The sequence below is a fragment of the Colletes latitarsis genome, chromosome 8, assembly GCF_051014445.1.
Source record: "Colletes latitarsis isolate SP2378_abdomen chromosome 8, iyColLati1, whole genome shotgun sequence".
NCBI classification, from domain to species: domain Eukaryota; kingdom Metazoa; phylum Arthropoda; class Insecta; order Hymenoptera; family Colletidae; genus Colletes; species Colletes latitarsis.
In genome coordinates this window covers 31,933,252-31,948,961 of record NC_135141.1, presented here as the reverse complement: position 1 = coordinate 31,948,961, position 15,710 = coordinate 31,933,252, and the positions used below count along the sequence as shown (strand labels likewise).

Genomic DNA, 15,710 nt, shown 5'->3' with positions numbered 1-15,710 from the left:
GCAAGAATAATATAGTTATTTCCCATTCTATCATTTTCTTCGAAGACGAATCGTTATGGAATTGTAACGATTTCTAAGATATTTCTATTTAAATTTGGATCGTTTCGAACGTATCTATTTGCGTTGAGGTTAGGTCTTAATTATTAATTGCAAGAATAATATAGTTATTTCCCATTCTATCATTTTCTTCGAAGACGAATCGTTGTCGAATTGTAACGATTTCTAAGATATTTCTATTTAAATTTGGATCGTATTTATTTGCGTAGAGGTTAGGTCTTAATTATTAAGTGCAAGAATAATACAGTTATTTCCCATTCCATCATTTTCTTCGAAGACGAATCGTTGTCGAATTGTAACGATTTCTAAGATATTTCTATTTAAATTTGGATCGTATTTATTTGCGTAGAGGTTAGGTCTTAATTGTTAAGTGCAAGAATAATATAGTTATTTCCCATTCCATCATTTTCTTCGAAGACGAATCGTTGTCGAAGTGTAACGATTTCTAAGATATTTCTATTTAAATTTGGATCGTATTTATTTGCGTAGAGGTTAGGTCTTAATTATTAAGTGCAAGAATAATATAGTTATTTCCCATTCCATCATTTTCTTCGAAGACGAATCGTTGTCGAATTGTAACGATTTCTAAGATATTTCTATTTAAATTTGGATCGTATTTATTTGCGTAGAGGTTAGGTCTTAATTATTAACTGCAAGAATAATACAGTTATTTCCCATTCCATCATTTTCTTCGAAGACGAATCGTTGTCGAATTGTAACGATTTCTAAGATATTTCTATTTAAATTTGGATCGTATTTATTTGCATTGAGGTTAGGTCTGGGTTAGGCGTGCGTTTCCACGGCGATTCTCGTCGAAGCGGATCGAACGAACGTTTGGCAAGCTGGCAAGACGGTCGACGCACAAAGGGTTAATCGGGATTTAATCGGTTCGCAGAGCCTTGTAACGCTTTGCTCGGCGATTCGTCCTCAACATTAAAATGTGTGCCACGTCGCGAGCTGGCAGCGCGCGAAACTTTCGTTCTCGACGTGCCTGAAGGGTCTTTCACACGTTCCCGAGCCACGAACAGACGAATCGTAGTTCGATGATGATCCATTCGAAAATAGCACGGCCCGGTGCCTATTTCTTCGCCGTGTTTCTATTCCGGTCGCACGGTGGCGCCTACTATCGACTCGCCTCGTCCTCCATGCGCCTCTGTTAACCGTTCGATCGTTCTTTCTTCGCTTTCACCGGGGACTTTACGACTTTCGGAACCGATTAGAGGGCCAAGGTTGAATTCTTTTCTCGCTACGTGGGACACGGAAGCGGTTCCGGGACGCTAAAATAGCTAGAAACTTCGCTGGGGGGATCTATGGTATCCGACTCGGAAAAGGGGAACGTATTTTCGTAAATACGAGCAGAGCTGCATGCAACATCGAGATACAATCTTGACTCGACGATTAAATTCAATCACGATGACGATAGTACGAAAATATTATCGAAAAGTCAACAGTTCAATCAACATCGAAACGCTGTTAACGAAGACCAAAGTTACCATCGAGCCAATTTATTTTCAATTTATACCAATATGCAAAATGACAACTTCTTAAATTTAGGTCGACGTTAAAGACTATGGAGATCGACATCGAAGATTACGAAGAAATTATGTCTTATTTCCCGTACGAAAATGGCGAGTACGCCCGCTGCAAAACACCTGCTGGAGATAGTTTGGGACCAGTCAACTTTTGCACAATCACGTTAGAGATATTTTATTAAAATCGTACCGCCGTACTATTTGCCCAAATGTCGTGGAGATTTTTCCCTCGAACCGGTTCCTATGGCTAAAGGCAGTCACTAGGCTATTTCCGATGTTTATTTGGTACGACGTTCTAGATAGAAATGGCGGATGGGCAAATCTGGTTTGGCAAAATCGCGGAAAAACGACGGGGCCACTTGGCAACGTGCGAAAGTTCGCGCACGCGGCGCGACGGCCCGGATCCGGATTTTAGAATGCCGCTTATTCGAGGAAAACGAATCGCGCGACGCGGTGAAAGAGTTGAAACGAAACGTTTCGCCGTAGTTCTGTTATCACCATGAACCGGTGACATTATGGAACACAGTCGCCGTGCACCTTGTTCCCCCGACCGTGTCGACGGAAACGGGGCCACCAGTAGCACCTCGATTATTGCAGAAAATCGGGCTACGCGATAATCGAGATTCAGAAAAAGAATTGAGTAATTTATCATAATCTTTTTATTGTTTTTCTGAGCCGTGAATTATCGTTATATACAGGGTGTTCGGCCACCCTGAATATAACGATAATACCCGGCTTCTAGAGTCCAAAATAGGACGAAAATCAAGAATACCAACTTGTTGATGGAGGCTTCGTTAAAAAGTTATTAACAATTAAATTCGAAAATTTCAAATCGTTTTGGAAAAATTATTTTTAGTTGCAGGGGTCAATTGCAAGCATTTTTGGTCAACAGATATACCCCCGAAATCTTACTCAGTTTCAAGAAAAAAATTCGAGAAGTTGTGAAATTTTTCGACGGAAAAAAAAAATTTCAAATCGTTTTGGAAAAATTATATTCAGTTGCAGGGGACAATTGCAAGCATTTTTGGTCAACAGATATACCCCCGAAATCTTACTCAGTTTCAAGAAAAAAATTCGAGAAATTGTGAAATTTTTCGACGGAAAAAAAAAATTTCAAATCGTTTTGGAAAAATTATATTCAGTTGCAGGGGTCAATTGCAAGCATTTTTGGTCAATAGATATACCCTCGAAATCTTACTCAGTTTCAAGAAAAAAATTCGAGAAGTTGTGAAATTTTTCGACGGAAAAAAAAAATTTCAAATCGTTTTGGAAAAATTAATATTCAGTTGCAGGGGACAATTGCAATCATTTTTGGTGAACAGACATACCCCCGAAATCCTGCGCATTTTCGAGAAAAAAATTCAGTACGGGTGGAACTTTAAACGTAAATAAATTTTTAACGAAGCCACCATCAACAAATTGGTATCCTTGATTTTCGTCTTATTTTGGCCTCTAGAATCTCCCATTAAAATTTTTCCCACGAGTTATAATTTCTTATAAATTGTTTATTACTGTACGAACTAAGAACAGAACATTACATAGTATCATTATTACTATATTTATGTACTATCGAGGAAATAATAAACGATGAATTACAAAAATTTTTATTCCCAACTTGTTTCAGTACGATTTCAAACGATGAGTCTTTTCGACTCTTCCATACGTTTGCGTTGTAAAAGCATACTATCCCGTTAAAAGGTTAATAATGTTGTGTTTGAGAAAAGATTAATACTCTTATCGCGTTATCCGAACTTCTCGAGTATTGCGTAACAAAAAAAACGTCAAGCAAAAAAAAAAAAAAAGAAATACTTTCGTGTCGCTTTTTCTTATCCAGATTGCCCTCCGAATAAACGAATAAACTAATTGCCGATAAAAATGTTCGCGCTCGTAACGAGCCGTTTTATTCTTCGAAAACGAAATACCCACCCATGGAACGCGATAACGAAGTTCGTTTGGTCGATCGTTGGAACCCCGGTCGAATTTTCATAACCTACAAAGCCGATGTTAGAAAAACTCTGACTGAAAGGATTCACCGGACGAGTTAAACGGCCTGGTTTCTGTTTCGAAAACTCGTGTTCGTGCGGGGACTAAATAAGTAATCACATATTCGGCGTACGAGTGCGCGCCGTGAAACGTAACGCAATCTCGTAAACCGATCGGTCGGCGACAGAAACTGCATCTCGGTCCTGCGTGGAGGGCCCAGGCGGCAGGTTGAATTTTCCTGCGACCGACTTCGCCTCCTCCACCGGCCGGCCACCGCAATGGGAACACGGCCGCCTCTGGTGGGGCGCCCCGCAAAGTTACCAAATCGCTATGGCGTAACATTTTGCTTATTCACGTTCGATTATACAATCCGGCACACTTTTACTCCCGAGCGGTCTGCCCAGAGTACGCCTCTTTCGCCACCGGTGTCACCGCTACGTACAACACGCTGATTTCTTCCCTTTCTGATCGCGCCCGGGCCCGCCGCAATCTGGACGCCGATTACGCCTCGAACCGTGCCAGCTGTCGTCCCAATTAAATTAACAACGATTTTCGTCGCGACACGAAGACGGGCAAACTTTATCGTTCGATACGAGGAGAACACTAAGGGATTTTCAGGTTACGCGGACGCCATCTTGGATCCGATCTGCGCAGATCTCTGCGCGTCAGCTGCTCGTGAAAAAATATGGAGGCTGCTAACGATGAATGGGTTTACTTAATTTTCTTGTGAAATTCAATGGACGTTGAACGTATTTGAATAAGTAAAGAATATTTTGTTCGATCTCGGCATTAGATACATTTTAATGCTAGGCAATGACGTTCCGTTACTTTTATGCAAATCGAAGTATTTATAAATTTCATCAACGAGAAGTCGCGTATGGTATTTAATTTATGTAACTAGTAAATACTAGTCGAAGTCGACGTGCCATCCTTGATTATAATATGCCCAAGTTGAGTTTCTCGAACGCGTTCGCGTATCGTGTTTCCCTTTCGACGTTTTTTCCTATTCGATCTGCAACAACGTTTCGCGAGGTCTCGAACTTTCTTTCGCCAGGCTTTTCGCCCAAAGAAAAGATTCGCCTAGAACGAGGTTAAACGCGTTGCCACGGTTCGAGAACACTTTCAATCAGGGAAAGTCCGGACGATGTCTCGTACCCGGCAAACCGGAGGCGGAACCGTCGTTGCAGCCAGTGATCGATGCGTGAACCACGATCATAATAAAAACCCAACGACCAATTCCGTTTCCGGCGAGTAGCGAGCATCCACGAGCAAACGATACAGCGAACATCGAATAACCTCGATTTATGAACGCGTACGACTACCGCGTCGGTCACCGGTGACCGTCGCCTTTAAACAAAAGCTAAATACAAGTATCGAATGCTACGTTTTAACGGGAAAATCAACGAAGCATAACGGCTTCTAAACGAGAAAGGGGATTTCGAGTTTTCTCAAAAATTTACGTCGCTCGAGAAGTATCGCGAACTTATGGGACGACCTAATAATCGAAGTAAAAGCGAGGGAAGCGTCGATCAGTGGGTCATTGTCAATTACCGGTACGTTTACTCTAATTGATAACCGGCCACGGTCGATCGGAGCGAATTTCACCCGTCTCGCTTTTCACTTCGTGCCTCTTTTCAGCGGACGATCCTCGCTCAAGCGGCTGCAACCTTGGCGGCGATCCAATTCGAGCACGGCTGTTCGAAATCACGACCGGGAGCCAGGTGCGTCCCGGCGAAATCAGCTGTCGGTTCCATCGAACGCGATCGAAACGGACGAGAAACAGCCGCGTTTGTTGCGCGATCGCGGCCACCCTCTGACCGATCGATTCCTCTCGTGCTCGTTAACGCCAGATTTACGGATGTTGATTATACAGGGTGTTCGGCCACCCATGGGAAAAATTTTAACCAGGGATTCTAGAGGCCAAAATAAGACGAAAATCAAGAATACCAATTTCTTGATCGAGGCTTCGTTAAAAAGTTATTAGCGTTTAAAGTTCCGCCAGTACTGAATTTTTTTCTCGAAAACGCGCAAGATTTCGGGGGTATGTCTATTCACCAAAAATGGTTGTAATTCACTCCCACTATAGCAATAAAATTCTAAATGAGTAAAATTGGCTCAGTCCGTGAATCTAGTGTTAACGCGACCAGGCCATCGGAACACGCTTCGAAACTGTCGCAATCCGCCAACGATCGCAAACCTATTCCCTCGAGATATCTCGCGGATCTGGCTACTCCCGTTTCTCACGGCTTGGTCGAACGATCCACGACTTTGCACTTGGAAGCTGAGAAAGAGAATCGACGTATGCCACAACAATTAACAAATGAGCCACTAAGACATTCCATCAAATTCTATTAACGCGTTAACTGCCTCGTGCATTTTACGTGGTTCGCCTATATTGAAATATCATTTACAGCAGATAAGGTGAGCCAGCCGTACGATCATGTTTAATGCATTTTTTCGTGGTGGGGGTCACCGGTGACCTCCGAGGCGCTGTAGACCAGTTGCTAGCCAGCTACTCTGATTATTTAGGCTCGTTTGAAGTGAACGATGTATTTTTCGTGTGTTAATAAAATTATTTGTTATAAAAAATTTGTCAGTATCGATAATTATTTCTAATTATGTACTGTTGATATTGGTCGCGTCGCCGCGTTAACAATAAGCAATTTTACCTTAAAAGCGCGAACTTCGAGGCTCGACGAACGCGTTCCAAATCTCATAAAACTCGACAAACAGAACCGCGTCTCGTTTGCATAGAAGATTATCATCGTCTACTTTTCCTGCGATTCCGTTGCGCAACAAAGGCGTTATTGGTATCAAGACAAAAGGGACGAGGACGCGAAAGACGCGGGGGATCCGCCTCGCGAGACGCGTTAAATGGGACGCGCGATAAAACCGCGATGAAAAATGACGAAGGGGTGAGGGGGGAAGAAGAAGAGATCGGTGGATCGGAGTGGATCCTATCGACGCGCGCGATGGCAGGAAGCAAATCTGGGCCGTTGAATCAGGGAAAAGTAAGTGGGTCAAGAGAACGAATATGCTCGGCTGGTGTCGGCGTCGTTGCGACTTCTGCCGACGGAGGAGGATGACGACACGCTCGATGCACAGGTACACAACCGAAACAACGCGCGAACGCACGCCTCCTCTTTCGCGCCTTTTTCCCCCAAGGGGGGGCGGGCGTTCTGTGCACCCGTACTCCCGAGGAGTCCTTTCACTTTGCATCTCTGCATGCCACGAGGAAGTCGCGCGCTGAGCTTCTTTATCCCGTCCACCACCAGCCTCCCAAACTCTTTCTCTTCTCCTTTTCGACCGAACTAGACGAGACGTTTCCCGCTCCCGTGCGCTGACAGTTACGTGGAAATTGAGCACGAGCTTGGCTTGACCGATATTCCTAGCCGCCCCGACGCGAGGCGTCGTTTTAATTGGACCGTTCTCGCGCGAACGCAATTAAAAATCCTCGTGTGCACGCCCGTCTATACCTACACGCCCCGATCGCTTCGAACTTTCTTTTTCCGTCCATCGAGGATCGAGGAAAATCGATGCTATTTTCTGGGATATTCTCTCTCTCAAATTGGTACCCGTGATTAATATAATCGACGTGAAATTTGAAGAATACGAACACCAGGGGGGATCAACTAATTTTCAAGATATTATAATCGAGGAAAAATCGGGGCACGAACGCCGGGGTTCGAACCCGTGATCTTCGGATTACTAGCCACTCGTCCTCCTCGCTGAGCCAACGCTGCACCGACGCTATTTCGGTGTTGGTTAACCCTTTTCTGTGGTTTTAGGGATTTCCAATACTACGAACACCTAAACCATTAACAGCTATTCTATTAATTTGCATCGGTCAGGGGCGGATTTAAAAGCCTCGCGTAAACTAGTAAATGTTTTAATCGAAGAAAGAAGTTAGAAAGCCAGCACGGAACGGAATAGAATTCTTCGGCTTTAATTCGAGACGCGAGACAGTCTTCCGCTATTGTTCGGTATCGATCGACGTCAGTGATCGATGCGGAGACGTACGCGCACGGGATTATGTAAACGACAAACTGCTCGGCTTAAAGAAACGCCACGGGTCGAAACACCCGTCGACGCGTTCGATAGTTTCGAGGAAAGGAAAACAACTTGTAAACGTTTTAATGCCGCTTTACGCGATGACCGCGTTCGACTGCATTACGAATCCCGATGAATACCCTTAATCCGTGCCCGACTCGCTGTTATTTTTGCCTCGGTGTTCTCATCCCGGGATTGCGAAACTATCTTCCGACGGATTTTTCTTCGATACCGATAGAAATTTAATACCACAGACGAGGTATACAAGTAGACCTTACACTTCATACACTTTTGGAGTCCAATCAGACTGCCATATCGAGTTGAAAAATCGGAGATCATTTTTCCTCTTTCCTCTTCCTCGGCGAAAAAAAAGAATTTCAAATCGTTCTAAAAAAATTATTTTTAGCTAGGGAGGTCAATTACAATAATTTTTGGTGAATGGACATACCCCCGAAATCCTAACCGTTTTCGAGGAAAAAATTCGAGAAGGTGCGAAATTTTTCGACAAAATTAAAAATTCTCAAATCGTTCTAAAAAAATTATTTTTAGCTAGGGAGGTCAATTACAATCATTTTTGGTGAATAGACATACCCTCGAAATCCTATACAGTTTCGAGGAAAAAATTCCTTATTAAAAATATAACGTGTGGCCAATAATATTTTTACAAAATGATAACTTCTGGACGGATTGAAGGATTTTAATGTCTCAAAATGCAAACGATGCGCAGAGAAATGGGTCGAAATCATACATAGTATGTGAGGTCCACTTGTGTACCACGTCTGTGTTAATCCCATAGGCGTCCAACGCGCGATGGCTTTCGATCGATCGGACAATTATAAAAATTCGCGTCACTTCGTGGTCCGAGAGACATGGTTGAACAATTACTTCATTGTTTCCGACGGTTTCGAGGGAAACGGTTCTGCGACGTTGCGCGGGGACCACCCGGTACCGTCGATCGATCGATCGATTCGTTCGAATCGCCGTTTCCTTTCGCCGTGCGTTCGAGTGAAATTATTTACCGAGCGTAATTACCTAAGAGGCTGGGATACGTTTTTTTATTCCGAGCCGGATCAATCGATACTCGGGACAAGCCGAAATAAATCCGAGCTTGTCGTTGCGCCAGCCGACTATCGAATCTCCAGATACACTGCCGCGAGCTACTGAAATTACCGATTTATCGGTTGGATTCGATTCGCAGCGTCTCAAAAATCACCGGAGCGCGAAACGCGGCTCGGATTCTGATTATTTCTAGTACGGGAACGCCTCGAATTAAACGCGATTCCATCGTATTTCCGTCGCGAGTCCACGGCGCACCGAAATCTTCCCAGCGTCGTCGATCTTGATCGCCGTATTCTACGCGATTTTTCTCAGACTTTCGATTGCAATTTTAATTTCAAATCCCGTCCCGTTCTCGCAACAATATCGCAACACTGTCGGATATTAATGCCACGGAATTTGTAATTCAGGATCGAGAGATATCGTCGTTCGACGAGATGTCGATCGGTGACTATCGTTGCCACCGCTGCATCGAGAATGTATTTTGCAACGCGCAAAGGGCACCGGAAACGTTTTATCGTCGCGAGCCGCATTCGTATTATTTTTAGCCCTCGTCGCTCCAGGAACGAGACGCCTAATTTATCTCCAACTTTCGCGACGCGAAACAATATTTCGAGCGCCAATTTTCTAAAAAACGTACGTTGTATACTAATCGATAGCGATACAGTAGGGTACGGTGATCCCTGCTTCGAAGATCTAACGTTTTTAAGCGTTAATTGGTGGGTCCCTATTTTCTATGTAGAATGATCGAGGTAAAGGGTTGATCGACTTACGTGTTGGAGGTTGACGATAATGTAGGTGCTGCAGACTCTGCGTTTGATGGTGGTGATGGTGGTGGGGCGGTCCCATTGTCGGTCCCATGGCGTGGTTCCCGTGTTGGTGATGGGGCGAGCTCCCTCTGTGCGGATGGTACTGGGAGGGATGATGCTGGTGAGGGTGATAGGAGGGCGGCAGGAAACCCGCCGTCGACGGATAAACGCCAGGACTGTGACAGGCTGACCTGCCGAGTGCTGCTGTCGGACATTCGATAAAGACGTTCAATGAGAAAAGACGCGTGTCGTTTGCACGGGCGCTTTGCTTACGTCAAAACGTCGATTTCGCGACGGGGTGGCACGATAACAAAACGTACAATCGATGTCCCTGAGACGGGCGAAATTCTCGTCGAAACTAAATATTCGCGATCGCTCGATCAACTAAGTTGCCTATAAACCTGTTAGTTTAATTAAATCACGCCCGTTAACCGCGACCAATCTGATTAGTCGATCGTCGATGTTACGTCAAAATCATTTCGAATTCGGGACGATCGTTACCGTGAATTATCGCGGCGTAACGCTGGCGTGTTTGCTCGTCGTTTGGGTCAACGTTGGTCGAGGGATCCGATTTTCGGTAGGGGCTCGTTAAAACTACTTTTCTATCAAACGGTTCGCGAACGAACCCCGAAACACGTTCTGGATGTGAAATATTCCAAAAACACGGCGCAAATCAAGGAGGCTTCGTTAAAAAGTTATTAACTATTAAATTCAAAAATGTCAAATCGTTCTGGAAAAATGATTTTCGGTTGCAGAATCTATAATCTAGAATCTAATACAGATACGCGAACATTTCCACGAGCGTTGTTATTTGACGATAATTCTTCGTGCGTGATCTAATGGGGGCCATTGACGCAACGATTTATTGTACGAGTCCTCGCATCGAATTGTAACAACAGTCGTATGGCCGTTCGAAACACCTGCGTCACACGACAGGTTGTAGAATTATTGTTCGTTCAAACACGATAATTGTACAAAGTAAAAAAAAAATGTCCTTTATTTTTCATTTCTATTGTTTAATCAACTTCGAATCGATCGAACGAAACGTGGAACCGATTTTAGAGACTATCCTATGCGAGGTTAGGATCCTGTAGGCGCCTGGCGGCTTCATTGGTAACTTGGATCGTCCGTTTCCGATTGGCCTGTCACCGCCGCGCGTAATCTGCCATTTGAGGTTATGAATCCGTAGGCGCCTAACGGTTTTATTGGCTCTAACTTGCATCGTCTACCACGCGTCTGATAAAAAATTGAAATACACCCCTAGTCGTTGTTAAATGTGCGCTTACCTGACGACAAATGAGAATGATGGGACGCCAGGCTCGGTTGAAGGGACGTGTTAGGGTTGAGCCTGGCCTTCAGCAATAGATTCGCGTCCTCGTTACCGCCCGAGGACGTGCTGGACTCGACGTCGCTGACTCCGCTGTCCGCGGGACTCGCTGGCAGTGATCCGCTTCCTGTTCCCATGCAACAAAAGAGAAACACACTTCCTTTGGTAATTGCGTCCATCGCGCGATCAACGTCAAGTGGAAACTCCGGGGCTGGCAGGTGGAACGATTTCGCAACGCTTCGCTCGCTTCCCTCGCTGTCTTTACACCGTGCGCGGAATTACCAAACCGCAGAAAAGAGACCGTCGCTTCCGTGAACTGTGCACTCTGCCTCGCGATAAAACGCATTCGCGGTCGAGCTTTCGGACCGCGACGTACAAAACTGTCCTTTATTCGTAATAGTAACCGGGGGGGGGGCTGGACATTTGTTCGTTCAAAATTTTAGTCAGAAAAGAGTGACAAAAATCCAAGCCTGTAAATAGCGTCTCTCGATATAAAAGGAATTTTCTAATTGCTGTACGATAAAAGCTGCGCCCCTTATCGAGAAACACTGGTCTTTCATTTTAAGGTTAAGTCTGTTCCGCCTGCATGGAAGGGTTATTCCTACTAACTGCGCGTAGATATTGTTTCGCAATCGCGGAGAACGACGACAGTCTCCGAACAGAAAGGACGCGTCGAAATAGGATTCGAGTTACATCCAGCATGCATATATCGAGCTCGGGGGCACGGCTCGAAACGCGCAGACGGTCGAATTTCATCGCGACGCGATAGACGGTCGGAGACCCATTCCACTCGGTTTCTTCGGTCTTTGTGCTCCGCGAGCGAATTAGACGCTCCGAGGTGGTCCGAGCTCGGCGAGCCAGCGTCTCGTAACGTCGAGGGAGCTTGGCTTTATGGAGCGCCAGACCGCCGAACGTGTTTTCGCGCGCGCCGTCAATTAAAGGCATCTTTATGCAACGGGCGAAGGTCATCCGGTCATTGGGTATGCATATCGCCGGTGCTTCCCACGGTCTCTCCTCTCCCTCCCTCCAGTTCTCATCCCGGAGACGCCGAACGAGAGAGCGAGAGAGGCTCGACCATCTTAAACCAGTCCTAAAAGGTCCTGTACGACGCGAGGCGTCGCTGTCCGTCTTCCTCTGGTCTCCGGTCGCCGCCCGCCACCGCCGAGCGCGTCGTGTCGCGTTCGCGTTATGCAAAACCGTGGCACGGGGCTCGATCGTGCAGGGCTACCACCACGTTTGCGAATCTCGCGCCCGACGCGGCGCTTTATGCAACGGCCGATTATTTCGGTAATCGACCTCCCCGGCGACGTTCGTTTCGCCGTGGAACTGCTCCGTTGAACCGGATCGAGCGGCTGCCACCCGTCCACGTGCTTACGCAACCGCGTTTTGCAAAGGTTCGGGTAACACGTGCTGAGAGACCCCGCGATTCCTACGCCACCTTTTCGCTTTCGTTGCACCGACGATTCCCAAGAGGCCGTTCTAACCTAGAACCTTTCGAAAATCGATCTCCCTTTTTCGTTTCTTTGAAAGCAGGTGCAGAGCAGGAGTACTTTGAAAATCTTTAGAGTTCGTAAACGAAAGACACGCCAAGATACGAAAGGAAATACGCGACGGAGAGTCGCGCGGCGTTAAGAGGTTAGTTTCCAACGATCGATAAATCGACGAAAGCAACTAAGTCGCATATTTTAGTAGGACGGCAATAAACTCGCACGAGAATCCAGCCGTAGCGGGGGCTATTTTTAAAATAGTAAACACCGTCCGATGGTGCAACCCGACATCTCGTATGCGACGATCTGATACCCGTATTTTGGTCGCGTTGAAAACCATCAATCTTTCAGCGGCGTCTGGTGGCGGAAGGAAGTCGAACGGTTTCTAAAAATGGAAGCCAGACGGTTCGACGAGATTGCGAAACTTTCGGGGATGCTAAAAACGAAGGGGGGGGGGGAGGGGTACAGAAACAAGAGCGTGCCCCGAAGTGAAATCTTTCATCGAAGTCGACGGGAAGCCGAGAAATCGATATTGTCGGTCTGCGCAACGGCTAAACAGGAATTTTCGCCTTTTTATTGCCACCTTGTCGTCTCTGGCGATTAATGTCAGCGGCGGGGGAATTGCTGGTCGAACGAGCGACCGAGAAACGACCAATAGGAGAACGCTCTTTGCCCGACGCGCGCCCATGAAAACCTGCCGAGAGGAAAGTCAAACGTTTGCCAGCGCGCGTCCACCGGAAGCGATTTCCTGTCCGGCTGTTTACCGACCAGCCGTCGATATTGCTCTGTAAATATTATTATTGGCTCGAACCTAACGCCGTGCAAAAGAATCGATCCGCGGCTAACCCGCGAAAAATTTCTCGCGATGTACATCAACCGGTGGGACCATCTCTCTCTCTCGAGTCAAATCAGAGAAAACACGGCAATATAGTATCGTTTCACTTTTTTCACGGCTGTGCGCAATCCTTTCCATTGCTTTCTCCGCGTTTCTATTGCAACCGTGTCGAGCTGTGACGCGGCGTCGTTTGTTTTAGAAATCTCCTCGGCTCCGAGGACGATTTTTGACCGCCGGAAGACGGAAGCGAACGCTGCAGTCATTTTAGCCCCCCGGGGACGTTCCGCCAGCCATCTTGGTTCCTCCATTGCGGTCAATGGGACCGATACAAAGGATGCTTGCTGGTCGTTTCAAACTTAGATCGTACATATTTACAGAAAATATATTTTAGGTGAAGTTGTCCGGTGGTTCAAAATAACGAAGAGGTCGATGACTTTCTAAATACGTTGCTTAAAAGGACCGCGAATACCTGCGAATTAATCTACAATTATCGGCAAATTAATCGAGCCGTTTATTTTGAAAGTGGCGTAGTTCCGATTTCGATTTTACTTTTACGACGGTATCAGTTCCCATCGAGCTTTTGATGTTGGGGTCGTGGAAGGGTCTCGATTAGTACGAGGGAAGTATAAAAATTCGGACCAACCTGGCGTGCTCGTGGTGGCGATGGTGGCAGTGGTGTAGGGCGGTTGGCCCATCTGTGCATGGCCGGTCAAGTGGCGGCCATATCCGTTCTGCACCCCTAAACCGTGCTGCTGGGGATGCTGGGAGAGGATACCGTGCAACAAACGAGTCCCCGTGGTGGTCGTCGTCGTCCCGGTCGATCCTGGCTCTGCTTTAACGCTCGCGAGGCCGAGTTGCTCCTTTTCGTTCGCATCGTGCGGTTGGACCTCCCTGGTGTCCACTGAAACGACGCAAACATAGACGAGAAAACGTTAGCGTATTCGTGGTTTCATTCGAAGTAACTGGAATTCCTCGAAATTTTTGTTAATAAAATAAAACTCAATTCTTGAAACAGATCTTCATCTCGACGATAGATCTGCGAACATTGTCGCGTTGAAATGCGATTTTCCGTATTGTTTTTCAACACCGGAGTCTGAAAGCGGTGAAATCGACGAGTTCCGTAGACCTAGCGTCAGGTCTAGGATACGATTATAAACGTGGTCGGTGTAGCCTAATTCGTGTAGGTTCGCGGCAGAGACGGATAGAGAGGTTCTCGATCGCATCTCCTCGGGGGAAGAAATCGAATCGGTTTAACCGGAGGTGGTGGAAACGCGACGGATTCCAGCAGGCGCGATCGCTTCCTAACGGTAGCGCCGAGAAGGCTGAGGAAGCACGGCGGGGTAAAAAAGGAAGAAAAAAAAAAAAAAAAAATGGAGGCATGGGAGGTGTTCTCGAGGGGCATAGCGCGGCGCTGCGGAGAGGAAGTGAAAGCCGGTGTGTCTCTCCTTGACCCACTGCAACGTTTCTACCTTCCTTTCAGGCAGCGCCAACCTCGCGGCTTCATTAAGCAATTTCTCGCGACCGCGGTGGGGAAAAATCGCCACGACGTGGAAAATCGACTGTGACTCTCGGATGCTGCCCAATTGGTCGCGCTTTCTTCCTTCCTAGTCCTGCGAACATCTACTTTGACTCTCGAGGCTTTTGCTATCGAGTGTAACCAGTGATCCAAAAAAACGATTTCTCGTACTCTCTTAATCCCCCTCCCCTCAAAAAATATTAATTTCCAATATTTTCGTACAATTTTGGTTTTCGACTTGTTCGCGAGCGTAATATGGTTGGAACCGGCGAAGGCAGGGCTCCCGTTAAGAACGTAAAATAATAAACCGGACTACAAGCGTGTTTATAGCGTTTCGTAATAACTCTTACGTATTAACGAGGAGGACCCGCTGGGTTTTACGATACGTTTGCGGTCGGGAGTCGGTACCGGGAATAAAAGATCTTTCACCGGTAGCGAGAAGGAAGTGGCTCCGTCGCTGGAAGTTGCCCCCGACCGACGAGCCTCGTTCTCGATAGCGGCTCCTGAAAGCCAAAGCTCTCCCGCGGATACCCAGGTGTTACGACCCGGGAGGGAGAACTGTGTCGACCACTTTTTACCGCGTTTACTTTTCGGCGCCCACACGGTTAAACGATCGGACACGTTCGTTACGCAATCGGATGAGGTCCGCGATATTTGCGCTCCAGACGAGTCTGCCTGTCCCGTGAGAAAGTCGATGATGACGAAACCGGTGACTGGTGGATCGGGGATAAATATCCCATCGATATTTCCTTCCATCGAATTAAAGTAATATTAATTACTAGAATATTTATACGGGGAGTTTGGCCACCCGTGGGAAAAATCTCAATGGGGGATTCTAGAGGCCAAAATAAGACGAAAATCAAGAATAACAATTTGTTCATGGAGGCTTCGTTAAAAAGTTATTAACAATTAAAGTTCCGTCCGTTCTGAATTTTTTTCTCGAAAGTGGGCAGGATTTCGGGGATATGTCTATTCACCAAAAATGATTGTAATTGACCCCTGCAACTAAATATAATTTTTTTAGTATGATTTGAAATTTTTGAATTTCGTCTAAAAAT

General features: G+C 46.2%; 1 protein-coding gene across 6 annotated transcripts in view; it reads right to left on the bottom strand.

Annotated features, from left to right (window-relative positions):
- The window catches only part of Eip74ef (Ecdysone-induced protein E74), a 189,865-nt gene that overhangs the window by 27,145 nt on the left and 147,010 nt on the right, over nt 1–15,710 (bottom strand). For 5 of the 6 annotated variants that reach the window (XM_076771074.1, XM_076771073.1, XM_076771075.1 and 2 more), the window contains 3 exons: nt 13,780–14,037; nt 10,774–10,941; nt 9,452–9,691 (listed from right to left, as the gene is read on the bottom strand). In XM_076771074.1, the coding sequence (XP_076627189.1) occupies nt 9,452–9,691; nt 10,774–10,941; nt 13,780–14,037 (666 nt within the window). The remainder of the gene's footprint in view (nt 1–9,451; nt 9,692–10,773; nt 10,942–13,779; nt 14,038–15,710) is intronic. The other variant, XM_076771077.1, reaches the window with a different exon arrangement.